At 50.7% G+C, this 24,770-nt stretch overlaps 10 protein-coding genes across 10 annotated transcripts; 3 read left to right on the top strand and 7 right to left on the bottom strand.

Moving 5' to 3' along the window:
* Window positions 1–1,241: 1,241 nt before the first annotated feature.
* NEMAJ01_0248 (uncharacterized protein) lies at window positions 1,242–1,835 on the bottom strand (the record flags this gene model as incomplete). Its single annotated transcript, XM_047914086.1, has 1 exon — window positions 1,242–1,835. One exon carries the CDS (start codon window positions 1,833–1,835, stop codon window positions 1,242–1,244), a length of 594 nt encoding a protein of 197 aa, XP_047770043.1.
* Window positions 1,836–3,526: 1,691 nt separating this feature from the next.
* NEMAJ01_0247 (uncharacterized protein) lies at window positions 3,527–5,998 on the bottom strand (the record flags this gene model as incomplete). The annotated part of the gene is made up of 1 exon (XM_047914085.1): window positions 3,527–5,998. The coding sequence occupies one exon, from the start codon at window positions 5,996–5,998 to the stop codon at window positions 3,527–3,529; it is 2,472 nt and encodes an 823-aa protein (XP_047770042.1).
* Window positions 5,999–6,993: 995 nt separating this feature from the next.
* Window positions 6,994–8,526, bottom strand: NEMAJ01_0246 (uncharacterized protein; the record flags this gene model as incomplete). The annotated part of the gene is made up of 1 exon (XM_047914084.1): window positions 6,994–8,526. The coding sequence occupies one exon, from the start codon at window positions 8,524–8,526 to the stop codon at window positions 6,994–6,996; it is 1,533 nt and encodes a 510-aa protein (XP_047770041.1).
* Window positions 8,527–9,215: 689 nt separating this feature from the next.
* Window positions 9,216–11,906, top strand: NEMAJ01_0245 (uncharacterized protein; the record flags this gene model as incomplete). Its single annotated transcript, XM_047914083.1, has 1 exon — window positions 9,216–11,906. One exon carries the CDS (start codon window positions 9,216–9,218, stop codon window positions 11,904–11,906), a length of 2,691 nt encoding a protein of 896 aa, XP_047770040.1.
* A 129-nt stretch (window positions 11,907–12,035) lies between these two features.
* Window positions 12,036–14,399, top strand: NEMAJ01_0244 (uncharacterized protein; the record flags this gene model as incomplete). The annotated part of the gene is made up of 1 exon (XM_047914082.1): window positions 12,036–14,399. One exon carries the CDS (start codon window positions 12,036–12,038, stop codon window positions 14,397–14,399), a length of 2,364 nt encoding a protein of 787 aa, XP_047770039.1.
* Window positions 14,400–15,258: 859 nt separating this feature from the next.
* Window positions 15,259–16,953, top strand: NEMAJ01_0243 (uncharacterized protein; the record flags this gene model as incomplete). Its single annotated transcript, XM_047914081.1, has 1 exon — window positions 15,259–16,953. One exon carries the CDS (start codon window positions 15,259–15,261, stop codon window positions 16,951–16,953), a length of 1,695 nt encoding a protein of 564 aa, XP_047770038.1.
* A 1,549-nt stretch (window positions 16,954–18,502) lies between these two features.
* On the bottom strand, window positions 18,503–20,077 carry NEMAJ01_0242 (ATP-dependent RNA helicase DDX55/SPB4; the record flags this gene model as incomplete). The annotated part of the gene is made up of 1 exon (XM_047914080.1): window positions 18,503–20,077. One exon carries the CDS (start codon window positions 20,075–20,077, stop codon window positions 18,503–18,505), a length of 1,575 nt encoding a protein of 524 aa, XP_047770037.1.
* Window positions 20,078–20,432: 355 nt separating this feature from the next.
* Window positions 20,433–22,904, bottom strand: NEMAJ01_0241 (bloom syndrome protein; the record flags this gene model as incomplete). Its single annotated transcript, XM_047914079.1, has 1 exon — window positions 20,433–22,904. The coding sequence occupies one exon, from the start codon at window positions 22,902–22,904 to the stop codon at window positions 20,433–20,435; it is 2,472 nt and encodes an 823-aa protein (XP_047770036.1).
* A 221-nt stretch (window positions 22,905–23,125) lies between these two features.
* Window positions 23,126–23,755, bottom strand: NEMAJ01_0240 (V-type H+-transporting ATPase subunit D; the record flags this gene model as incomplete). The annotated part of the gene is made up of 1 exon (XM_047914078.1): window positions 23,126–23,755. The coding sequence occupies one exon, from the start codon at window positions 23,753–23,755 to the stop codon at window positions 23,126–23,128; it is 630 nt and encodes a 209-aa protein (XP_047770035.1).
* A 615-nt stretch (window positions 23,756–24,370) lies between these two features.
* Window positions 24,371–24,610, bottom strand: NEMAJ01_0015 (uncharacterized protein; the record flags this gene model as incomplete). Its single annotated transcript, XM_047913853.1, has 1 exon — window positions 24,371–24,610. The coding sequence occupies one exon, from the start codon at window positions 24,608–24,610 to the stop codon at window positions 24,371–24,373; it is 240 nt and encodes a 79-aa protein (XP_047769810.1).
* Window positions 24,611–24,770: the final 160 nt, after the last annotated feature.

Genomic DNA, 24,770 nt, shown 5'->3' with positions numbered 1-24,770 from the left:
CGCATAGCGGCTGCAGTTCAACTTGTATAGCCCCCCACGGTCTCTATCTGCGCCTGCTCGTACACACCCAGCGAGCGCACAACCGAATTAATGCACTCCAGCCCCATGCCATCTAAGACACTCACATATAATCCCGACCGGCTCCCCGAAAGCAACTCCAAGCCATCTGCTAAGACACGCAACTTCCCGATTTTCGTGGTAAAGCCGCTCAGCTATGGCAGATTCTAAATAACGACCTGTTCCTACCAAATCGCGCAAGTTGAATGTCCCGAAGAACGAGCACTCTTCCATATAGGCCTGCAGCTTTTGGATCGCCGCCCTAGCCCACACCAACTGCTCTGTCTGTCCAATGCGCTCCAGAAGACCCTTTAGGTCGTACTCCATCTTCTTCAGATCATACACCAGACGCAGAAGAAGTAGGCACAATGCACTCGTCGGTTCTTCGCATCTGGCATATGACTCAAGATTGGCTGGGCTCTTTCTATTAGCATGCACCCTGTGAGGCTCAGCGCAGCAAGCAGCGCCTATATAAGCCCAACCTGCAATCTAATATGTGCTTTGGGCATGAAAAATTGTTTTTGTATAAATTACATAAGATTTATGTATAAGCGCAGACTGCTTTTTGACTATGAGTTCACTAAATGAACAATTTTTTTCGGGTTAGACAAATTGTTTTTGTATAGTTGTGATGTGAGCCTCTTGCCCCGCGCGCGAGTCAGTGCCTGCAGGTTTTGTTGTTAACTGTAAGGTCGTTAACAGGCTCCGCTGCCAGAGAGACTGCTAACAGGATCACCTTAAACGCAGCCTTGCAGGCACAGCCTGTTCGCTGCAGCGCTTTTTCCTATGCATCCGCGTCTAAGCCTCTGGAGAACTCTGAGCAAAGCCCCAGATTTTGGCTCCCTAGTGCAACAATTTTAGAACGATACCAGGCTGGAGGCTTGAAGTACATGCGCGCACAAGTGACTTGGAAAAATAAAGCAAAGAAGCGGCCTTTAATGTGCTCGGCAGTCCTTTCCTGTGTCCTCTGGCGGCGCCTGCTCACAGAGTACGCCCTGCAGCCGCGCATCGCAAGACATCTACCCGAACAAAAGAATGAATGAATAAAGAATGGAAGAATCAAAAAGAAAAAAGATTTACTTAGACTTGAAAAACCCAAGCTTTCTTTCCTCGAAGCCTTTTGCTCCCAAATAAACCTTGCCAACCCTGCACATGTTTCCTGCAAGTCGCCCAGCTGCACGTCTTTAAACCAGAGTTTCATAGGGCATCTCTTTCGTATCTAGGCTCTCGCTCTCTTCCCCAACGACGGCCTCTTCCTCGCTTTCCCTTTCAAACTCAAACGGAGTCCCTTCTGGAATCAAGCGTTTCATTAGCTCATACAGCTCATTCAGCTTATTCAGCTCATTCAAAAGCTTTTTAGGATTTTCTCTCGCATCATACAAGCTATTAATATGCCTTTGCAAGTCGCTCAAAAACTTTGCATAATTTTCTTTGAAACAATTAAGCTCTTCTACACTGTTAGCGCTCATGGCCTTCGTCTGCCCTATGTCATTTTTCAATTCCTCGAGCCACGCCATGATTTTCTGCACCTTTGCATCAAAATCATATGCCTGCTCTTTTAAGCATGCTTTTGGATTCAGGTGGTCTTTTGCGCGCGCCCCCAAAGGCGCCAGCCCCATTCCATCTGCCTTGCCCAAAGCACTTTCTTTGCACGCATGCTCGCGCATCTGCATGCCCACAAAAATGCCCCCACCTGCAGCGCATAGCGCAACTATCAACACCCCGGCGCACAGCAGCGCCTGCTTTTTCCGACTTTTTTGAAGCATGTGTTCAACCATGCGTGCAAAAGCACGCGCTTATATATTTCCAAAAAACATCAAAACGATAACAGTACACTGCTTTCGCAGAGAAGCAAAAGAAAACAAAGCACACGCCCTCTTCACACAGCACAGAAGCACCTCCCAGGCCGAAATAGCCAGCCAATCAAAGAAAATAGGCTATAAAGAGAACAAGGTCGCACACCCTGCGCGCGAGTGCTCGCTCTGTCTGTGGCAGCGCATGCGCATGCTCAGGTTATATGTTCTGCACCACCGGTTTTACTTTGCACTGTGCCCGAATGATGGTTTTAAGTGTCTTTGGGTTGTTCTTTGTTTTCCATCTTAGTTCGCACCTCTTTATACACTTGCTCTCGTGTTGATACTTTGAACGCCCGCGCTCCCTCCCGCCCTTGCTGTCTTCTCCTACGCCTGTGTGCTGCTTCTCCCTTTTCCCGCGCACAAAAATAAAAAACAAGCCTGCCTACTGTCTCTCTTGGAGGAACTTGCGGGGTGTGCATGCAGAAGGCGCGAATGAAGAACAGGAGAAGCCGGCAAACGGGAAGAAATTCAGAAGCGGAAAGCCAGAGTGAGAGGATTTTTTTATTAGTTTGTTTTGCAAAAGCTTGGGAAAGAAACCTTCACATTGGAGAGAAACTTTTGGAAGAGCCTTTCCGAATTTCTTAGCTCTGCAAGTTTTGCAAAGAGCTCCGAAAAGCGCCTCTGCGTGCTGGAAACAGCTGTGTGCGTAGGAAATTAACCAATAAATCTAGCTAGTTCTACTGTCTCTCTTCACAAAGAAAAGAGAAAGCACCCGCACCCGCATCAATAAAGACCCCCACATTCAAAAGACCCTCCAACAGGAAGACCACGCCCCCTGCGCTTTACTGACCGTTTCTGCTTTCTCATGTGCTATCTCTCTACTTTATACCCTTCTTCTCTTTTCTACTATAACTACCTGCATGCTCCAAAAACAAACTCTTTATTCTATTTTTTTATTTCAACCCGTAGAAACCCACTGCTTTTTGCTCGCTTTATTTTCTTTATTTTCTCTCTTCTTTCCAGGCTTTATCCATACACAGTACTAAAACATGCAGCACTCTGCAGCAAGACACGGCCTGATAAAGCGCTTGCCCTCTCCTGCGCCTGGCCCTCTGCTTCTCCAAAGAACAACAGACAAATATAGCCACTTGTTTTATTGATTGTTTCCCTGTGCACACCCGCTCCCAGGCCCATTCTGGCCCATTGCAAGCTTTTCAGACATAGTGCACAAAAAGGAAACGAAACACACCTCCACACAGTTTCCTCCAAATTGAAAGTTTCCTTCCGAAGGCTTGCAAGAAGGAAAATAAAAGTTCCTCAGCCAGTTTCCACAACAGCAGGAGAGGTTTCGCAACTCAGACACGAAAGGGTGTGCTGTGGCATGCAGGCTTCTTTCTGCGCTAAACAGAAAAAGCACAAAAGAATTTGCCAAAAATAGGCGAAACCCATAGAGCACACGCAAAGCAGCCAAGGCTTTGAAAGCCCCGCCTCTTCCCCGCGCTGCACGCTGAAAAGTATGTCTAATGGATCATGTTTATTGGCTGCGCACCGTCATATTTTAGAGAGTGAGCGCAGAAAAGAGCACTCTTTTTATTGGAGCATTTCCTGCGCCACTCATTTCTGGCTCAAACACTGCCGACAAAATCCGCACACTGCATTTGCGGCAGCCTCTTCTACTGGAAGTATTCCGCCCAGACCTGCCGCAGCTGCGCAATCAGAGCCTCAGCCCTCTGCAAATCCTCCCCCGTGTGCTTTGCCCGCAAAAGCGCACGGATCTCTCCCAGCGTTCTCCACGGATTGTCCACAGATAGACGCATCCACTGAATTGACCACCTCTTAGCAGCATCTTTCAGCATCTCGCACATGTACAGCGGCTTGCCTGTTCTCACGGCGTATTCCCGGAAATACTGCATCATGCTTCGGTGTGTAAGCACGCGCGCCTCTTTTGCAGGATACAGCCCGTCATAGTCGGCAAATTTCTGCAAACTCCAAATCTCCCGATGCAATCGGTCAGATAGCTGCACCGTCGGACACAATTTCTGCAGAGCCCCGGTGACCACAGGCACTCCCAAGACCCTACACTGCGCTGCCATGTCGCCAAGGTCGATGCTTCCCATCACATTTGCAGCCAGCCGGCTTATTGGGTGTTCTGGAGTCAGCATAATCTCCTTCTGCTCGGCATACAGCACAAGCGCAGATACAAGCTCTTTTCTGATGTCCTCGCCTGCAGCCGGCAGCGAAAAAAGCACCCGGTTTGGCCGGTCCGCGCTGTGCTCGACCGCCTTTCTCGCAGCCTCCCGCAGCTCTTTGGTTGTTGCGTATGAAAGGCTCCGCGCGACTGCCCCTATCGCCATCTGGTGCATGCATTCCGCAAGCACAAAGCTTGAAAACAGCCCATGCTGTCTGTATTTTGCGGGCTCCACGTCCAGCTTTTCCTGCAATTTGTCAGAAGCGCTAAACCATGGCAGCGAAATAGATATCTTCGAGGAGCTGCTTTCACAGAACGACATATCCAGAATTTGCTCGATGCACGCGCATAATTTTGCATGCTTTACTATAAAAAGATAGCCTTTGGGCTCTGAGCGATCCATTTGCTTCTGAATGGTCACCTTCACATCTTTGTCTACTGATATTGAGCACAGCAGCGCCCGAACGCACTCAATCGCCTCAGGGGTCAACTCTGTGCTTCTTTTGGCGTCCATGGTCGCTTGGTGTGCTGTAAGCCTGTCCACCACGGCCTGCGGCCGCCCCGTCATCTGCGCAAGCACGCGCATCTTGTTTAGGAATGTCGGCGCAGCATTCCCCAGCGCCCGCTTAAACTGCGTGTTCATCTTGACCCACAGGTCCCTGTACCTCTTCTTTTGTGTGTTATTGGGAAATCCCAAAGAGGAGCACTTTTTTTCAATGCACGTCTGCAGCTCACCAAAAAACGCCCTGGTTTTCTCCACCTCCTCCGTGTTCTCGGCCCCACTCAGAAGGCCCTCCAGGCTGTGCGCATATTTTTCGGAGTCAAACGCAAGAAAAGACAAAAGCAGGCACTCGCTAATAAACCTGCAGTTTGTGCCACGGTCGTCCATGTATTCCTCCTCCCCGTCTGAGGCATATTTTGTTTGATTTGACCACCTTGCTCCTCTTTGAAAGCATTTAAACTCTTCAAAGCGCTCCAAGGCCGCTAAAGCAGGAAATGCCTTTAGAAACGGCGCAAGATACGCCTGGGCCTCAGGCAGACCGCTCGCAGGCACAAAAAGCCGGTTGACCACGCTGCTCGGGTATTTAAAGTTTTTAGTCAGTCCCATGCCTTCCACAATCTTGAACGCACACTCCATCACAGACATAAGCTCTTCGGCGTTTTTCACATACTCGCCGATGTACGTGAGAATAAGGAGCTGCGGGCTCTCCAGAAAGCCGCCCTTTTGGAAGCCCTCATACGTGCTCGGCATCTTGTGTGTGTCTCTGTACTGCTTGAAGAAGTTTATTACCTGCCAAGCCTCGGAAACCTGCCATTTTCTGCTGCCTAAAGCTTCCCCTCCCATGCGGGCGTCAACCAACACGTCCTTGCTGCCTTTTCTTTTTCTTATAGTCACTCTGTCTTTGGCCAGCTCAATCGGCACGTTCACGTCCTCGCACAGGAGCAGCAGCGCTGCCAGCACATAGTGCGAATCTGTTTGCGTCTTGCAGCCCATCCGGAGGAACTGAATAAAAGAGCCTGCGCGCGCGCACTCAACTGTCAGGCAGTCGTACTCCGGCCCGCTAGATTTCCGCAGCCCAAACATCTGCAGCAGCGCCCTGTGAAACTCCACGCTGTATCCACCATCGCTAGCAGCCATTCCCGAATGCAGCCAGTCCTTCTCCGGCTCTCTCGTATATGTATGCTCGTCTAAGCGCCTGTCCGGCGCCAGACTGAAGCTTGTGTTCACCATGCACGAGTGCGCCCGCATTTTGTACACATACCCCAGCCGGCAAAGCTGCGCTATGCACACCGGGTGCCCGCCCCAGCACGTGTTCACATACACGGGCTTTCCGCCCACGTGGCCCACCTCCTTGTTCTGGCACGCCAGCATCTCTTCGTGCGTCATGTATATGCATTTTGCCATCTGCACGGCTGCAAGAAGTCCGCATAATAGCACTCCAAAACGCAATCTCATCTCCGAATAAAAATTATTTTCTATCTATGCACTATACATCGATCAATTGATCGTGGTTTATAAACATCATTTGACGCGTTAGCATGTCTATTGCGCGCAGCCTCTGCTCTCTTGGCTTTCTCAGGCTGCCCTGCGGCTTTCTTCCAGAGGCCTGCCCCATAAAACAAAAGCAAAAAAAGAAGCTGCTGCACAGAAACAGCCCGCACAGAGCCAGAAAAGGCCATCTGTGCTGTTTGCGAGCACCTTTTTTCATACAAAAAGTGCGCCTGTTTTATTTTATATTCCGGGCAGAAAGCCGATCACGTGTAATTTCTGATGTGTGTCGTGGTCGATCAAAGTGATTGGGCTTGCCCGAGGGCGCAAGCTCCGAAACCATAGATTTTTTGCGCTTTTTTCCCTAAACAAAAAGTGCAGCACTCTGTGTTCCCACGCGGTCTCCCATCGCAGTACTATCAAAGCTGTCACGCGCTTAACTTCAGAGATCGAACGGGTTCTGGTGTGAACGCGAGCATATGGCCGCACGTTTTTTGTCTGTGCTCCGGGCCCGTGTGTGCTGGTTTTGTTGTTTTGGAGAGCACCCTGCACAAACAAGAGGGCCCAGAAACGCAGCGTTCAAAGCACATCATGTGCAGCGCACTGGCCGCGTGCCGCTTGAAAATTATTCCGGGCGTTTAGAGGCCTACGGCGCAGACCGCTTTTCTTGGGCACATAAACAAAGGCCAAAGTGTTCCTTGCTCTTCTGGCCGATTTCGCGCTCGCGCCTTTATTTTGTTGCTGCGCTGCTGTTTTACTACAAAAAACATGCAAATGCGGCGCCCCGTCACGCACACGCCACATTGCGTCTGTCCATGGGCCTGCCTGTTTTCTTATACAACAGCAGCGCAGCAACAAAATAAAGGCGAAGAAAAAGTATCCACGAGCATGCATTTTATTGAAAAGCGAGCGCTGCATTCACCTGCGCCCTCCACAGCAGCGTGTGCAAACCCGAAGTGCCCCTAGGGAATGGAGTGATAGCACCAGCAAAGAACCCACATAGACACGCAAAAAACAGCCATGCCTGGGTCCATTTTCTGGCAAGAGGCGCCTTGGTTCGAGGAGGGGCTCAGGCTGCTGGGGAGATGCAGCGCCTCTTCGTACAGTTTCTTTTGCGCCTTTACTATTTCCAAGTCTGCGCTCTGATTTGTGGTGCAAGTCTTGTTTTCCGGGCACGCGCTGGACGCCATCCTACTGTACCGGCCCGCCATCTTAATGCTGCTCGCGCGGTATTCGTTCATTTTTGACCGCAGCTCTGCCAGGCCGTTGAAAATGGGAGCCATATCGGCCAGCTCATCCAGCCCCTGGCACAATTCCATGGTCACCTGGCTTTCGCCCAGCTTCTTTTTTAGGCCGGCAAGCACGGTGTCCATCAGCGCAATGTCCTCTTTTATGCTATCCATTGGCGACTCCACAACCATGTCCATCTCTTTGGCTAGCATTTTCCTAGAGATTAGAAGTCTAATCGCCCAATTTCTTTTTTCCAGCGGGTATATAAGAATGCTATTTGGCGAAGCAGGGTCTATGAGGTTTTGAACGGCACTTCGGAAAACTCTTTGTTGGCTTGCAGTGTCAAAAAAAGTCATGCGTCCTTGGGGAAGTATGTCCATGGAAATTTTGCCTATGATGTCGAAAACGGTGTTCAGCACCTCAAAAATCCGAAGAAACGCATAGGTCTCTATTCTAAGTTTTATCGCAGATATCTGTGCGGAGGTTCTGTCGGACATGCTTTCCAGCGTGCGCAGCTCGCTCTTGTACTTGGAGCTTACCAGCAAAACCTTGTTAAATATGTTTTCTCTGAATGCCTCGTACACCAGCGGGATGGCTGCAACGCATTGAAGCTGCTCAGCAGCCGTCCTGTTGTGGTGTGTGTCCATGTTTTCGCACAGCTCGTCTATAAGGTTTACCATAGAGCCAAAGTACTCGCTGTCATCCAGACAGGCTTGAGACGTCAGCTTGAGCGTCTCGTATGCATACTCTTTGGGAACCATTGCATACTTGGCCGCTATGGGAGGGTCTCCAGGCTTGGTTTCCAGCAAAATGTCGGGGATTACGCTCTTCAGAGTGTTTACATACGACTCCCTTGTTATGCTGCACGACAGCTCGGCCATTCCTAGGCTTGAAAATTGCTTCACGATTTTCTCACTGAACAAGCAGAAGAATCGGTGGCTGTTCGGACTCACCAGCTTTCTCAAGCCAGCACCGTCTACGATTTCTCCGGATATTTTTGTGCAGTTCTCGTTGGGATTTGTTTTTATGGTGCTGGCTGTTTCGTATAAAAAGCCCAAAGGCTCCGGGTTCGGGTGCGGGCTGTTTTTGTCGTACAAAAAGCACACGGTTTTGTACTCACTGTCCTGGGCGGAGCTTGAGGGCGCTGGAGTTTTGCATTGTATGCGGATCGCTTCTTGTTTGTCTGCCTGCATGCCGATAAATGTGGTTGCAAGTATGAAAAAGAGCAAAGCCCACGCGAACACGGCTGTTCCAAGTATTTTCATGTTTTTCTCTTTTTTCTCCTTTATATATTATATGTTCTCAAGGCATTTCGGGTATCATTTTTGATTTCTGTTATTTAGCTAGGCGGTGAAAAATTGCATTCTTATCGCAGATTTCATTGCTTTTAACTTTATTTTTGCATTTTTATGTGCTTGGCATATTTTGGGGCATTTATTTATGTGCGCAACGGCTTCGCTGAAAAAGCGTCGCCCCGCGTCTAAGGCAGCGCTGCGCCCATTTGTAAGCAAAGGCACACACGCGTGCTGCGCTTGGCTTGCCTCCATGCCACAAAAAGGTCGAAATCACCCAAACCCAAACATGTGCACAACAATGTAATGGGAAAACTGCGTTTGGCACAAGAAAGCAGGAAAAATGCCTTTTCCAGGGTCTTTTCCCGCCCCATTTCAGATCACAAGAAAAGAAACAGATGCGCCCTGGTAGAGTCTGGGGAGAAGAACTCTAAACAGCATAGAAAGTCTTTGAGGCTGGAAGTAAAAACGAACGCCGCCTTGCTTAAGCATACCCCAGCGCATGCTTGCTGGAATCGCGTGGGTATTTCCAGAAGAGTGCAGGAAGGGCATGGCCTGTTTTGCAGAAGGCTGCTAGGCGTTCTGGATAGAGCTGGAGGTTGCCTAGGAAAATCACCAACTGCTGATTTTTTAGAATAAAATGAAAAAAATTTTCCTTAGCAATGAAAGTATACTTCCTGTTCTTTGCGCTGCTGGCACTCCCAGCAGATGCACGCATTTCACTCGAAGAATTGATAAACGCGCAGAATGAAGAAGTAGGAGGCGAGGGAATCTACATCCACCCAAAAGGCCCGCTAAACATGCTGAGGGGATACATGTATGCTGAGCTAGGATACATGCACAACAAACGCTTTTTTTCGCCAGAAATAGAAACAAAGTACAGTCTTGCATTCAGCGAAAACAGATACGTATATTCAAGAAATGCAAGCCACGACAAAGCATACATACCAGACGAGGCAGCAATTGGACACGCCTTCGAAAGTGCAGAGTACGTGCAGCAGTATCACAGCACGCTTATAAAGATGTTTCCATCTACAAACGGAGGCAGCCTGTCGATTGTCGCCGGCCGAAATGACACTTTTTTCAATGCGCTGGAGAGCTTTAAGCCAAAGGAAGCGAACTATTTGCTGGCAGCCCTACTTCTGCTGAGCGAGGGCGTGGACGTGCCCATTGAGGAAACACAACACAGCATCATCCTGTTTAAAACCAAAAAAAGCATGCAGCAATATGCGCAGAAAGACGCAAAGCCGAACATTGCGGACTGCGCCGTTTTTGAAATAGACTCAGAAAAAAACAGCTCTGTCTCAACCAAAGGCACTGCCCAGATTGTAAAATTCTTTAAAAAATACACAGGTCGGGATAAGCTGCCAGATGCAGAGGAGGAGTTCAAAACCGGCGGCTTTTTAAACAGCCCGCAGTTCCTGATACAGGCGTATCTGTTCGAGTATGTAAAAAGTGCAGAGCAGGTGACCAAAATTGCTAGGTGCGCCCACACCATACTTAGAAACCTAAGTCCTGCCTGCGACATCGACGACATCTATGCGGCTTGCTTTTTGCCGGCGGAGAAAAAAACTGAGGAAGAAACGTGCTTGGCCCCGCTCTTGAATCTACAAGATATTTTAAAAGAGCTGAGCTGGTTCCCTTTCAACAACCCGAGCACGCTGCCTGCGTACACAAGCGTGCGCGCCTGCCAGAAGGACCGGCCAGAGCTTCTGGGCGAATCCTTCAGCAACTGTGTGGAGGCTGGGCTGCTTGCGCTGTTCTGCTGCCTTGCATACGATCCCGATGCGAATGCGTACAAAATATCCCGCATGCTCGGCGAAAGAGCAGAATGCAACAAGGCAAAGGCCCTGAAGGCGTTTTTCGAGAACCGCCATGCTGTCCCTGGAAAGTGCGCCACCCTCGAGGCGATGCAGGAGTGGAACCGCGTAGTCTCCGGCCTGACGTGCAGCCACATTGCATACTGTAGGAAAAGCCAGAACGAGCTGCGCTCGGGACTTTTGAGCGTGCTGTGCGTGGTTGCAGAGGTGACCGGCCATCTGGACGCACACCAAGAGACGCTGGACGCATTCATGCGCCGCGCAAAAAGCGAAAAAGAATCGGAGAAGGAGCTCTTCCTAGAGGTGCAGAACTACGCGCGCGGGCTGCTAAAGGGCCTCTCTGTGAACAACCAGCTGGAAATTGAGTTTTCTAGCATGCGAAAGGGCGAGCGGAGCGACAACTGCCCAGAAATTTTCACAGAGTTATCCCTTAAGTACACGCACAAAGGCTGCCAAGTAGAGCAGGGGCTGAATATAGAGCTGGTTTCTAGGCATATGCAGGTCTCTTTGCTCCCTGCCTGCACCTGGCTGCTTAAAAAGCAGATGGACACAGAAAATATGGCGGACCAGGCGCCCGCGAGCTTTTTCGGGTGCCTTTTGTCTGCATACATAGACAAATGGCTGCCAAAGGAAATGATGACAGACTCATCTGACGAGCTTGAAAGTGAAGAAAACGGCGAAAAAGCATTGGTTTTGAGGACGCTGGAAAACATAAACAGCCTTTTTTTGGTTGGAAGACCCATCGACATATTCTACAAGAAATGCGTTGCAAGCGGCCTGCTTCTGTGTGCAAAGGCAAGAGGCATAGCCTTGGCAAAAGCCCATCCAGTTGTCCGCCTCATTTCAAACATTCTGGGCAGCATTCCTCTCGACGACCATAGCACACAGGAGGACTTTTTGACCCTGCCAGTATGCACATGCTCGCTGAAGGAGCTGTTCCCTAACATCATGCTGGAAAAAACGACGAGCTCAAAGTTGTTTGACAGCCTGTTTAGAGTGCTGGAAGTGAACATCTACGCATCCGAAGATAGCACAGGCGACGTTGACACAGTCATGGAGTACTTCAAGGCATACAAAGCCCAAACAAGCACGCCGTTGTTTAAATGCTACATGCTAAGCACTGCTGAGGGCGTGGCGTGGGCGTCAATATTTTTGTTTAAAGAGAACACGCTGTGCAAAGCCGAAGAGTTTACAGCGCTTCTTCTGGACGTAGACGAAGCGGACAAAAAGCAAGCTGCCGTGTTCAAAGACACAGTGTGTCTTTTTTGGTTTGTATGCGCGCTTATAAAAAAAGAGCCCATCAGCTCCCATCTGGCGCCAGAGCTGTACAGCAGAGTATGCCTTGACCGCATAGAAACCCCAGCTTCCGTGAAGCTCAAGCTGTTTGTCTATTTGGAAAGCAAAGAGAAGGCAATAAAGGGCGTTGAAGAGCTGAAAGACCTTCTGGTGAGCATGGACGGCGAAGAGAAGTATGCAAAGCTGCTGGGCCTGCTTCAAGAAATGAAGCCAGAGTGCAGACAGATCAGCGCATAGAAAGACAATAAACAATGCAGGTGCATATGCGTTTTTGGCCTTTGCGCCGTATTTTTGCGCACATATAGGCTGGAACAGCGCGTATCAGTGTGATGTTTTGCATATAAGTAGATATGTGCATGTCTATGCATGAAAATAGCAGGACAAAAGCAAAAATGCATGTTTGTGCTGTTTGGCGCGATGATGCGCACATCTTTTTGCTCGGATAAAGAGGTGTGCAGTTGCGTGTCTGCAGAAAAGCCCCTTAGGTGCCCGAGCCCGAGCGCTGTGGAGAAGCACGCGCAGGAAACCCCATTCTCTGTGGGCCGGTCAAAACGCACAGCGAGATACACAAAAAACCCGCTGCAAAAAAAAATAGTCTCTGCAGAGCACCAGCTAGCAAAACCGTCGTTCGCTCTAAAGAGCGCCCGAAGCAGAGCTCCTAGCCCGGGCGCCCTAAAAGGCTCCAGAGAAAAGCACTCCGTCCTTAAACCAGGACATGCGCGGCAGAGCCCGGTGCTGGAGTTTCTTCTGGGAAGCGCCGCTAAGAACAGAAGCCCGCCCGAGGAAAAGTACCACCTTCTGCTGGAGGCCGAGGCGCTTCTGGCAGGCATTGAAAGCTTTGAGCAGTCTGGGTGGAAGCTTGAAGGGAGTGGCCAGGCGCTTCTGGATCTTTTTGAAAAAACCGAAAACATAGTCCAAGCCCTGCACGGGGTGTTTCTCTGGAGCCGGGAAGAGGTGCAGAGCGCCATTCGATTTTTTGAATGCCACTTCCCAGATGCCGGAAATCACAGCGCACAAAGCACAACCGAGCAGAAAGGCGCTATATGTTCCGAGAGCACAGCATGCGAGCTTATCCAAGCGATGGAAAAAGCCGTAGGCACAGCATGCGGCCCCGGGCCCCTGCCCTCCATTCTCCTGAAAAACGATATGAGCAGCCTGCGCGCGGCCATACAGAGCCTCTTCACAATTTCAGAGGTGTTCAGCGACTTCTGCAGAACTAGCAAAGACTTCATTGCCCAAATGCACCAGAGACATCTGGAAAACCAAGCGCTGAAAAAAAAGCTGCAGCACCTCTTAGAACAATGCACAGGCACAAAAGTCGAGTTTGCTGCTTTTTTTGGCACACTTTCTGCCCTGCAGGAGATGGCAAGCATTATGTCTGCGCATGGAGGAAGAGCCGCGGCCACAGAAAGCTACAAAGACGCGGTAAGCACGGCCTGCGCCAAAGTAGAACACGCGCTGTGCAAGCACTGGCTCTGGATGCACGTGTATAGAAAGGACTCATGGTTTGCGCATGCCCAATACGCTTTTCTGCGCCAGTTTGTGGCCATTTTCTACCATATATGCCCGCCGTGTGCGGGCAAGCCGCCTCTAGAGGGAAAAAGTCGCATTTTTCTCAGCGAATACATAAAAGTCTTTTTTATGGTAGATAAAGAGGCTGGAACAGCACAGTTTTGGCATAGAAAAAGCCTTCTGTGCAACAGTCCTAGAAGGGCGCCTTTTCAAGAAATGCACATGCACCATGTATACTACATGGACAACGAGAAACAGGCGCGGAAAGTTGTGGTTTTGCCGACACAGGCAGGCGTTGGCCTGCGGTGTGCGCACATTATAGCTTACATTTCGGCGCTCTACAGCAAGCCGAAGCAAAACCTGCATGTGTTTGCGTTTAGCCCGAAAACCCGCACATGGTCGTACAGAGACCCTGAAGCCACCGCATACGCAGCGCCCTGCAGCGCAAGCGCTGAGATTTTGGTGTTCTACTACATCAAGGAGGCAGACTCTCCGGACGCCCAAACAAACCTTCTGCTTGCAGAGTTTCGCTCCTTTTCTGACTGCAGGGAGCCAAAAGACACCAGAATTTTGCGGTTTCCTCTGTTTCTCAACGAGCTGTTTGCGGGGGTATTGGCGCACTTCCAGGTTGGGTATGTATGCGAAAAGTGTGCAGAAGCAAGACCTGCTCGCATCCGGTCCCTGCGCGACGTGGCGGGCGCCACTCCACACATTTATACAGCCGAGCCAGGGAACGGAAAAGACTACTACGCACAAAACAGCATGCGCATTGGCGAGCAGGCAGATCACCAAGACTTAGAGCTGGAGATTGCAAACGCCACTCTTTCGCTTGAAAAAGGAAAACCAGCCCATAAACGTTCTAGCCTGTATATATACACATACCATATACGGAGCATAGAGCTGGGCAAGCACAGCACCATATACATGAAGAAGAATTTGCACAACAACCTGTCCTTAAGCAGCTCGAAGATGTTTGGCTGTAACAAAATACGAACAATTGCGGTTAACAGCAAGTGTGAGAACGATTGGGCGGTGATTTGCCTGGGCGACTCGCGCATGCAAAGCCCGAAAATCTCCAAAATACTTTCTGGGGAAGGCCTACTCGTTCCCACATATGCAATATTCAGCCCAGACTGGCAGCAGGTTCGCAATCAACTGGGGATAGTTGGGTATATGCTTGAGTACATGCTGGAGAAGCCAGCTGCGCACAGTAAATAAACTGCCTGGCCATGCTTTTTGCTGATTGTCTGCGCCCACTCTTTTCTCAACTGTGTGTGCTTCTCACCTAATGCCCTAGACACGCAGATGTTTCCTGTGTGCAAAGGCTCTTTCGGGTTATTCAGGCAGTTATACTTTTTTCTATAACTTTTTGTATACGCATATATACGGCGGCGCGCCTTCCGATATTTGCGCTGTTCGTGCACCAAGCAGGCATATGGATTTTATTTAATCGCCGGATAGAAACACAAACAAATCAGGCTGGAAGAAAAGCAGAGCCTCCACAGCAGATGCGCTGTTTCTTCTGCACAAAAAGGCGTCTCTGGTTCAGTGCTTGTGCAGTGTTTTGGGCCAAAATAGAATGAATTTTTGAGGCCATCTTTTCGAATAGCACTGTGTTTTGAGCGTGCTTGCTCTCCAAAGCTATAGTATTATATGCGGGCATGGAATGCCAAAAAGAGGCCACAGGGCCCAAAATAAACGCACTCTAATAGGATGGAGATTGGCATGCGAAGCCGTTAAGACTGGCCAGAGACTATTTGTGCGCTGTGCGACAGGCTTGGCCTGGGCAACCGAAACGGACAATGAATTTATGCAAAAATGCGATTTGTTTGCTCTGCCAAGAATAAACGATGCTACTTTTTCAGAGAAACCGACTGCATGCTTTCTAGCTGAAGCGGACGAAAAGAGTCCTTGCTTGTATGCCCGGTTATGCACAGAGCCAAACCCGATTTTTGCCACATGCGCAGGCAAAGCGTGCGGCCAGGCGCCTTTAGACTTTGGAAGAAAACTGCAGCGCTTGTGCCGAATCAAGACAGACCCAGCATGCCCCGGGTTACATAAGTTCGATTTTGAAAAAATGAGAAAACTGATGGAAGAGAAAAGTTCTGAAGTGTTAATTAGGTCCTGCGGCATATGCGCGCGGATAGACATAGGCCGGGCGCTTAGAGAGCACAACGCGTTTGTTCGAGGCCCGCTGAGCTGTGCAGCGGAATCCATGGAGGGCCAGGAGTATCCCGAGTTCTGCTACGCATTTGATAGAAGCATTAAAGCTGCGCCCGAGGGAGACACATGCTGGCCAGAGTCCAAGACAGAGCTGGTTTGCCAAATGCTAAAGACACACATGTTTTTCACGCTGAAATTCCCGCAAACCGCGAACATCGCTGCTTTCAGCGAGGCCTTTTTTGGGAACTTCACAGAAGCCAAGCCAAAAAAGTCAGACAGAATGTTCCAAAAAAAGCACAGCATTCAGAAAAAAGTGATCCAAGAAAACTTGCAGGAGCGCATATGCAATGGCGAGGAAACCCTGCGAAAAAACCTAGAGGATGCTCTAGGCCGGATTGTTTGGGAGATAGGCCTGGCGGAGAAGGCCTGCGGCGCTAGTGCGGCAAGCTACCTGCACTACATGCGTCTGCACGTGCGAGACTATGATGGGTATGTAAAGCTGGCAAGATCGCACAATCTTGCGACCCTTCTGGAAAAGATTTGCAGAGAGCACGAAGAAAGCCACTCGGTTGGCGCCGGCACAGATATATACACGCTGGGCGAGCTGTACGAGCCCCTTGATGGCCTTGACACCCGCCTGTGCTCCGGGCTCAGCGCGGTGAAGGATCTTTACCTCTACCAAGCTAAAGGGCGCGAGGACGTGAGAAATATAATCAGAAACATCAGCGGCGACCACGTAAAGCTGATCCGAAGCCTTGTCTACCACAGGTCAGAGATACTGCAGGAGCGGAAGTTCTACTTCCAGCTGCTGGGCATGCATCGCAAGGTTGCAGGCTCTGCATTTGTGCAAGACGGGTTCGCCGCTACTGGCTCACTAGTCTTTGGGAATGCAGTGGACCAGGATCTGCTGGACGCTCTTGTCAAGGGCCCTGAAGAGAAGCACGCAGCGGTTAGAAAAGAGATGCAGAGCATAGATGCGAAGATACGTGCTGCTAGCATGGCTATTGCGCGCGTGAAAGACCAAGAAGTCTCAGCACCTCTTGGCACAGAAGGCCTATACGCGGCAGAAATTGAAAGGGTAAAAAGGTACCAAGGCGCGCTGATCAAAAGCGCATACGAGAAAGAAAATATTCTCTGTGCAATAGATATTTTTAAGCAGCTGGCAGCAGCCCAGAAAGCCCACATTCTAGCCTCGGTTTCGGCATATTCAAAAATCCTCGGCGCAGAACACCAAGCTTTCCAGCAGCTGCCAGAGCTGGAGGTCCCCTTGGCGCATTCAACAGCAGGGGACTGCCTTTTGGAGCCCAGTATTTCGATTATACAGCCGCTGGTTGACAGGGAGCCAAGCGAATATGCACTAAAAGGCGTTGTGGAGCAGGTGCAGGCGCGCAGGCGTCGGGTAAAGACAGCCCTTGTTGTGGCGACTGCTGCGTCTTTTGCTGCGTCTTTTTTGCTGCTATGGCACAAAGCCTACGCGCTAGAGAAAGCTGCAATGTGCTGCGCTGCTGGCCGCTCTGCTATGGAAAGAGCTGCAGAGGCCTGCAGGCGCCTGGGAGACTGGAGACAGTGGGCAGACGCAAAAAAAACATTGTGGATTCAAAGAGCGTAAAAGCACAGCTTGCCAAGTTAGGCATGCAAGATAGTGCGGAGCCTCGCAGCCCCATGGTTTCTGCCAATTTGCATCAAATAATTCGCATGCTTTCACTTTGAAAATGAGTCTGTGAGTTCAAATATTGCTAATGCATTAAACCAATAGAATGTTGCCACAAGCTGATTTTGGCGCTCCAGGCCCAAGGCAGTTCTAACAGCGATTTATTGTTAGATTCGGGCCTTTTAAAAGCTTTTCTCTTATACAGTTGCGTTTTAAGCATGAAGCATTCTTTGCATTCGCGATTTTCGGCTGCTTCAGCATGGCGCGAAGAGGCCGTGCTATGTTATGAAGCTGCACTTGCTATTTTGGCAATTGTCCAAGTGGTGAATTAGTTTGCTGCGGCTTTAAACAAAGTTATCTCTTGGGTTGGCTCCTTGGAAATGATTACACATGTTTGACGTGCATTTTCTGCGAATATTACTCCTATTAATGAATAAACTCCCCTTTAGAAACAAAATATTCTGTAATGCACAATCTGTTGCCCTGGTTTCTCTTCTGGCAGAAAGAAAACCCGCCCCTCAATAGAAAGACAGAAGCCTAGTACGCCAACGCCCAAACACAGCCTGCAAGAGGACATCACATCGGCCCCTTTATGCAGTGAAATATGTGGCCCTGCAGAGTCTGCAGTGTTTTTTAGAGAGAAATAAAAGTCAAGCAAAATAAAACATAGCTTATACATTTTGTTTTTGTTATGCCTCTAGAAAAGAAGCAGAAAATGCATATGGCCAAACCCTGCGCTAGAGAGGCCCGATTTGCATAATAGAACATCCTTAGATGCGGCTATTTTTGCACCCTTGGCATGCTTTTGCCACAGTTTCTTGCATATTGGGTTGAAGCCCCGCGCCTATTTTGCACCCAGACGTGCCCAAATGGCATAGCCCTAGGGCCCTAGCAGCATAGGCGACTCTATGCGGCCTCATGCGCAGCTCCACCAAATTGTGCAGCTTCCTTAGACTTTGCTGCAAAATAACCCGCAGGCTCTTGGGAAGATCAAAGCCCAGAAAACAATTTTTGATAGCTTTAAATAGTGCGACTTTTTGCAAATGGCATGCTGCCCTGTGTAGAAAACCCTCCCAGCGAGGCTAATAGACGCCTGGCTGTGCTTGCATAAAGCCCACCAGATGTCATGGCATAGGCAGCATCTGCTGGAAACGACTGTATTTATCAAGTGATTTTTCAGAAATGCGCTTCGAAGAAATTTGCTTTTCAAACCAGCCAGATATTTATATTTTTGAGACTTATGCACAGCCGCATTTAGCAGTTGGAGTGTCGCTGCGCTGCCAATGCTTTAGGGCCGGACAAACTCACTTTGGGCCGCCTCAAGGGCCCTGCACAAGCCTGCCCTGTGCCCAAGCAGGCTGCCTCATAGCAGGCAGAGCATCCGCTTGGCCGGGCCATCGAGGTTTGAAAAACACAAACTAGCCAACGCTAGAAACACACTAGATGCATCAGGCTCTGGCCATCGCTTTATTTTATCTCTGGTTGGCGCTAGACCCTTTCGCTGTATCTATCTTCGGACTCTTTTGTGCGCAGCGTTGGCCGTCCCAACCTTCTTTGCGCGCATGCGAGGCGCCTTTTTCTGGACATCCGCCCCCTCTGCAGGCATTTCCTCATATGGAACGCCGTCTTTTTTCTTTGGCAGGCTTGGGAAGCGCGGAATGTACACACCCCGCATTTCAGGCACATGTGGCAGCCTTTTCAGACAGTACAGGTCTGTCAGCCCAGAAAAGTCCAGCTCCTTGTAGTTTAGCACGTGCTTGAGCAAATGCTCTTTGTACGAGCGAATGTACGAAACAAACGCCACCACATCCTGCTCGTTCTCCACGTCCTCTGGAAGCTGCAGCTGCGGGTCCGAGGAGGCTGCTTTCCGCGCCTCCCCAAAGGCGGCCCGGACCGGCTCTACGCGGGCTGGGGACAGCTCGGCAAGCAGATTTTCGGGGAGCGTTTGTATGGGCACGCCGCGCGCCTGCATAAAGCCGACGTAGTCCTTCTCGTTTGGCATCCAAAAGAAAAGGCACATGCCCTCGTTTCCTCCCCGGGCTGTTCGCCCGCTTCTGTGCACAAACGTCACAGGGTCCTGGGGCAGGTCAAAGTGGACCACGGCAGAAACCCCAGGGAAGTCTAGGCCCCTTGCAGATATGTCTGTGCACAGCAAAACGCCAGACTCCGTTTCTGCATACTCGGCATACGCTTCCTCGCGCGCAGTTTGCGGGAGCTTTCTGTGCAGCCGCAAAACGCACGTGTGCACGCCGCCTGCGCCAATAGTCTGCACCAGCCGCGAATGAAAGTAGTCCACCTGTGCGCACGTTGCAAAGAATACAATTATCTTCTTTCCTAGAGACCGAATGGCCCGGAGGAGCGCCTCTGTTTTCTCGGCAGGCGGAACGCACAGTGAGAACAGGCGCAGCCCGTCAGGCACCCGCAGTGCGTTTTTCACACACACAAAAAGGGGGCTTCGCATGCCCAGCCGCCCAAGCGTGTGCACGCTTTCGGAGACCGTTGCCGAAAAAACAGCGGTTTGCTTTGTCCGCGGGAGCAGGCGCAGCATTTCAGACACCTCTTTGCGGAACCCAAAGGAAAGCATTTTATCTGCCTCGTCCAGCACGAACATCTCCACATCCCGCAGCGGCATTCCGCCCTCCCTGCACAGCTCCAAAGCCTTCCCGGGAGACCCTACCACAACGTCTGGCCACAAAAGCGCGCTGTTTCCGTCCCGAAGACGCTTTGCTATAATTTCGTCCAGCTGCGCGCCTCCTGTAATGCACTGCATGTGCATTTCAAGCCCCTCGGTGATCGAGAGCGCGGCCTGGTGAATCTGCTGGGCCAGCTCTCGGGTGGGGGCCACCACCAGCGCGCGGGGGCCAACGGCTTTTTTTCCGCGCGGCCTTCCCAGCACCCTCTGGAGAAGCGGAACAAGAAACGCAAAGGTTTTCCCCGATCCTGTGACAGCCTCGGCCACCACGTCTCTTTGTCGAAGAAGAAGGGGCACCACGCTTTCCTGCACAGGGGTCATCTCATCAAATCCTTTTTCTGCAAGTCTTTCTTTGAGGCTCTCTAGTATAGAAAGAGAAGAAAACTTCATGAAAATTTGCAAAGTGCCGCATTAAAAAAGAAGTTGCTGCAGAAAAGCCAAAAATCCTTCTGGCGCACAAAAGCGAATAGCCCGAAAAACCAAAGGCTTTTTATTCAGCCCAGAGACCGCAGCAGCCCAGGGCCTAAACCCCCTCCGCAAATGCTGAAAGCAGGCTTATTGCGTAGGAACAGGATAAATCACGCTTCTAGGCTTGCGCAGAATGAAAGGCGCGACAGCAGCGCTGCAACACACAGTAGAGGGCTTTTATTGTTAAAGCAGCGCAGTGCTGGCAGGGCTTCCTGCGCCAGTGGGTGTCTATGAAATTTCTACAGCGCATGGGTAAGCCCGTGCGGCCTTTCTACAGCTATATGTCAAGATCGTCCAGCCCATCCATTTTCTGCGAGTATTTGTGCGCGGCAGACGAGGGCTTTGCTCTGGAAGCCTTCGGGCGAGGCATTCCCCGGGCTTCGTCGCTGTGTGTGCTTATGTATGCATCGGCTGGAATCCCTTTCCCGGGCTTTATGTAGCTCCAGGAGAAGCCTCGCGCGCCCATCACAAGCTTTGTCTCCAGGTGCCCCTTTCCAACAAGCCATCGAACAGTTCTAGACAAAATGTCTTTTGATTTTTTGGAGTGCAGGCGCATGTCCTTTATGAGCTGGCCCTCTGTTATGAGCTTGGACTTCCGCACTATGTCAATGATCTGCAAGGCTTCGTCCAAGCAGTTTATCTGCTCGACAACCCCGTCTCTTTGGCAGTTGTCGCAGCCGCTTCCGCAGTTTTTGCCAAACACCTCCCCAAAGTAGTGCAAAAGAAGATACCGCCTGCACTCTGTTTTGTTTTCGCAGTAGGAAATCACCTCTTGCAGATGCCTTCGCTGGCGAGATTTGGCTTCTGGCGACGAGCTTGTGTTTACGTCTATCATGTAGTCTATTTTCTTTTTGTCTCCGTACGCATAGTACAAAACACAAACAGAGTCCAGCTGGTCCCGCCCTGCCCGGCCTGTTTCCTGGTAGTATCCCTCCAGAGACTTTGGCAGAGAGTAGTGTATCACGTAGCGCACGTCCTTTTTGTCTATCCCCATCCCAAACGCGATTGTTGCAACAATAACCCGGATTTTGGATGAGTCCCACTCCCGAGCCCGCTCGGTTCGCTCTCGGGTGGAAAGGCCTGCGTGGTAGTACCCCGCGCGTATTTTGTGGTCTTTCTGCAGCGTCTCCGCCAGCCACTCGCAGTCTCGCTTGGAAAGGCAGTATATGATGCCCGAGTCTTCGGGGTAGTATGTTTCTATAAAGCTTACAATGTTTGGAATTGGGTTTTTCCCCTTTGGCATCACTAGATACTTCAGGTTTGGCCGGTTGAAGCTCTGGGTGAACATCTGGCAGTTTTGCAGGCGCAGCGCATCTTTCACGTCCTTTTTCACGGCTGCAGTTGCGGTTGCTGTCAAGGCTGTGATAGGCACCGACGGGTAGAGCTCACGCAGGCGGAACAGCTGGGTGTAGTCTGGCCGAAAGTCGTGCCCCCACTGGGACACACAATGCGCCTCGTCTATAACAAACCGGCTGAGACGGCCGTTTTCCTGCAGCGTTTCCAGCGCGCGGTTGAAGGTTCTGCTCTCCACAAGGAGCTCGGGAGTGGCGTACACTATCTTCACCGCAGGCATGCGCTGCGCGGCCGGCAGGGTTTTGTCCTTCTCTATTCCGTGCTGGGTGAGCATTCTGTACGCGATGTCTTTCTCCGTCTTCGTCAGCGAAGAGTTGATGGCAACCGCAGGGATCCCGCGAAGAAGGAGGTTTTTTATTTGGTCCTGGATAAGCGCAAGCAGAGGGCTTATCACAACCGTTATGCCCGGAGAAATCACCGCTGGCAGCTGAAAGGTTAAGGACTTTCCCCCGCCAGTCGGCATGAGCACAAACACATCGCGGCCGCTTAGCACAGACATGACGATTTGGAGCTGGTTTTGCCGGAAGTCATGCAGAAAAAACACTTTCCTCAGACACACATATGCCTGCCTTTGCTGGAAGGAGAGCTCAGCCGGCAGCTCTTCTTGCTGGGGCATGCGGTGCATCTCTGCTGGCGCTTCTATGCCTGGGCCTGTTCTTTGGCTGCTTCTGGCGCTGGCCAGGCTTTCAATAGGAATTCGAGACATGCTTGTGTCTGCGTGCCATTCTGTCGCTTGTCTGCCGCTTAGAGGAGGCTCTTTCATGCGCAAAACACTGCGAACACTTCCATCCCCTGGGGGGCTGGAAAAAAGTGCAGTGTCTGCCCGCGGCGAGTTGCTGTTTATGTATGGCCACCCGTCTGAGGGAACCTCTTCCATTTTATCGAGCCGGCCTCCTTTCCCGGGAGAAGCATCCGCGGCTTTTGCACAAAAGATCGTGTTCTCCTCGGAAGGCCTGCTTTTTTGGCTTTTTTCCATCACCCGAGATATCAGCATTTTTCTCCTCTCAAGCAGCCGGTACACATCAAGCATGCTTTTGTCCATAGCTTCGCACACCAGATGGCTCATCTCAACTATCTCGGCCTCTTCGTGCAGCGTCGCATAGGGCTGCCACTCTCTTTTCTGAGAAAAATGTGCCTGCTCTGGCGCACGCCCCCCTTCTAGAAAGATGCTTTCCGACATGGGCGCGTTTTGCATCGCTGAATTTTCTAGCGTGTTTTCTGTTGTTAAGTCGTACGGCTGGTTTGCCGTGCTGTCCCCTACAACCGTGCTGCCATGCATAGACTCCTCATGCCCGACAAACTCTATTTCGCTGCTTTCCGAGCTGTTTTCGCTGCTTTTCGAATGGTTTAAGGCATACTGCATCATCGGGTCCACTTCTGAGTGTGTTTTCTTCATTGCAAAAATATCACAGAAAAAGAGTGCTTCAAAAATACTCGCTCCAAAAACAAGCAAAGCCGCGCCAGAGTACAGCCACAGCCAGAAGCAGCGCGGAGACAGTCTCACGCTAGAAAAGCCCCGAGTCCGAAACGCCTTTATTTAGTTACCGCGCCGGATAGGCACGCCGAAAATGCACAGCTGCAAGCAGCGGGCTCTCATGCACTGTCCTTCTGCAAGCTCTACGCGTTGCGTCTTTTGGTTTGCACCTTTTTCAGCCTAAAAAACTCCTCTCTATCCTGCTCGTCCAGCTCTGACTGCACATACATAATTGTGTTCTCGAGCTTCGGAATGAGCACATGCTCCAGGGCATTCACCCGCCTGTTGGTGGCCAGCACCATTTGGTCCACCATTTCAAAGGAGACCTGAAGGCTGGCCATTTCAACCATCAGGGAAAGGCAGCGCACAAACTGGTTGCGGGTGTCTCCGATAAGCTTCCCCGAGGTGCCTATGAAGTATATGGGGGCAGGGGGCTCAGCTATTTGGTAGGACGGAATTATAAGCCCTGAAACACCCTCCAGCTCGATTTGGACAGAAAGCGGCTTTGTTTTGGCCTGCTGCAGGGCAAGCCGCATGTCTCCTCCGTAAAACTCCGTGCGGGATAGGTAGAAAAACGCGCTTTCTATTTCTTTTTCAAGCTCCATCTTCTTTGCTAAAAGCTTTGATGCAATTTCTTTGTGCTTCACTTGGAGGGCGTCGCCTCTTCGTTTTATCAGGTTCTTGCCCTTCTCTGCGCTCTGTGTGCGCGTTTGTAGCTGTCCTAGGGACATTCGGGTGGGAAACACTGCCAGTCTTTGCTCGCCTGCTGCCATGGATAATTTTATTTTGTTTTCACACAATAAAGAGTAGAAAAGCAGCGCACCGGATCTGTTTGTGGCCTCCGCCAGAAAGACGCAGCCCGCGCAGCGCATGAAAGCGCCTTAGGTGCCCCTTCTGGAGATGCAGCCCGCGGCTTTATAAAATGCGTAGAGGCCTGTAAAGCCTAACACTAGAATTTTTCAGATGCGAGAGCGTGCTGGGCTGACTATATGCGCAAAAGCGCCCAGCACATGCATTCAGAGTGTGTCTGGAGTGCGCTGACACGCGCAAAAGCGAAGAGCTCTGGCCTGCGAGTGTGCCGAAATGGATGCCTCTCTTTGTTTTAAATTTGTCTTTATTAAATGCATATATAACAGACAAGCAAGATCAAGCTCCAGAGCAGAAAACAGCGGTTTAAGCCGTTCAATCTGCAGCCTGGCTTGATTTTCTAGCCGGACTTGTTGACGCGGCGAATTTTACCACAAGCGAGCACGGTTGGGCAGACAAACAAACAGACAGCCGGCTGGCGTGTCTTCTGCATGTGCACAAGTGTGGATGCCCAAGATGCAGCAAGCGAAGAACGGATCTCTGCGGACTCAGCAAGCGGGCACTAGCCAGCTCTGATCTGCCTACTCTTTGCGGAGGTGCTGCTCAATAGACAGGACGTCTATTCCAAGGTCCTGCCCAGACGGGCACTCTTCGCAGGAAAGGCCTTCAAAATACGCTTTTAACCCCTCAACAGAGCCGAGAAACTTTGAGACCTCGGCATCTGGGGCCGCCCTCTCAGATATATTATGCAGTATTCCGCCCAGCGCCTCGGTCATGTCATGCAGCGAGTCCAGCGCTGCTTTCCCAGATTTTTTGTCCATTTCTCTTTTTGAAAAAGTATTTTGCAGGGAGTGTGCATGCTTTACAAGTTACTACATGCGCAAAAGCACCCGAAATTTCAGGCTTTTGCACGCGCTCGCCTCTAGGTATGCCCTGCAGAAGGGCATGTCGTGCCAATATGCGCGCTGCCAAAGCACAAAG

Source organism: Nematocida major (genome assembly GCF_021653875.1).
Source record: "Nematocida major strain JUm2507 chromosome Unknown 2424, whole genome shotgun sequence".
NCBI classification, from domain to species: Eukaryota; Fungi; Microsporidia; genus Nematocida; species Nematocida major.
The sequence above is the reverse complement of the archived record's forward strand: the minus strand, read 5'-3'. Positions and strand labels throughout refer to the sequence as shown.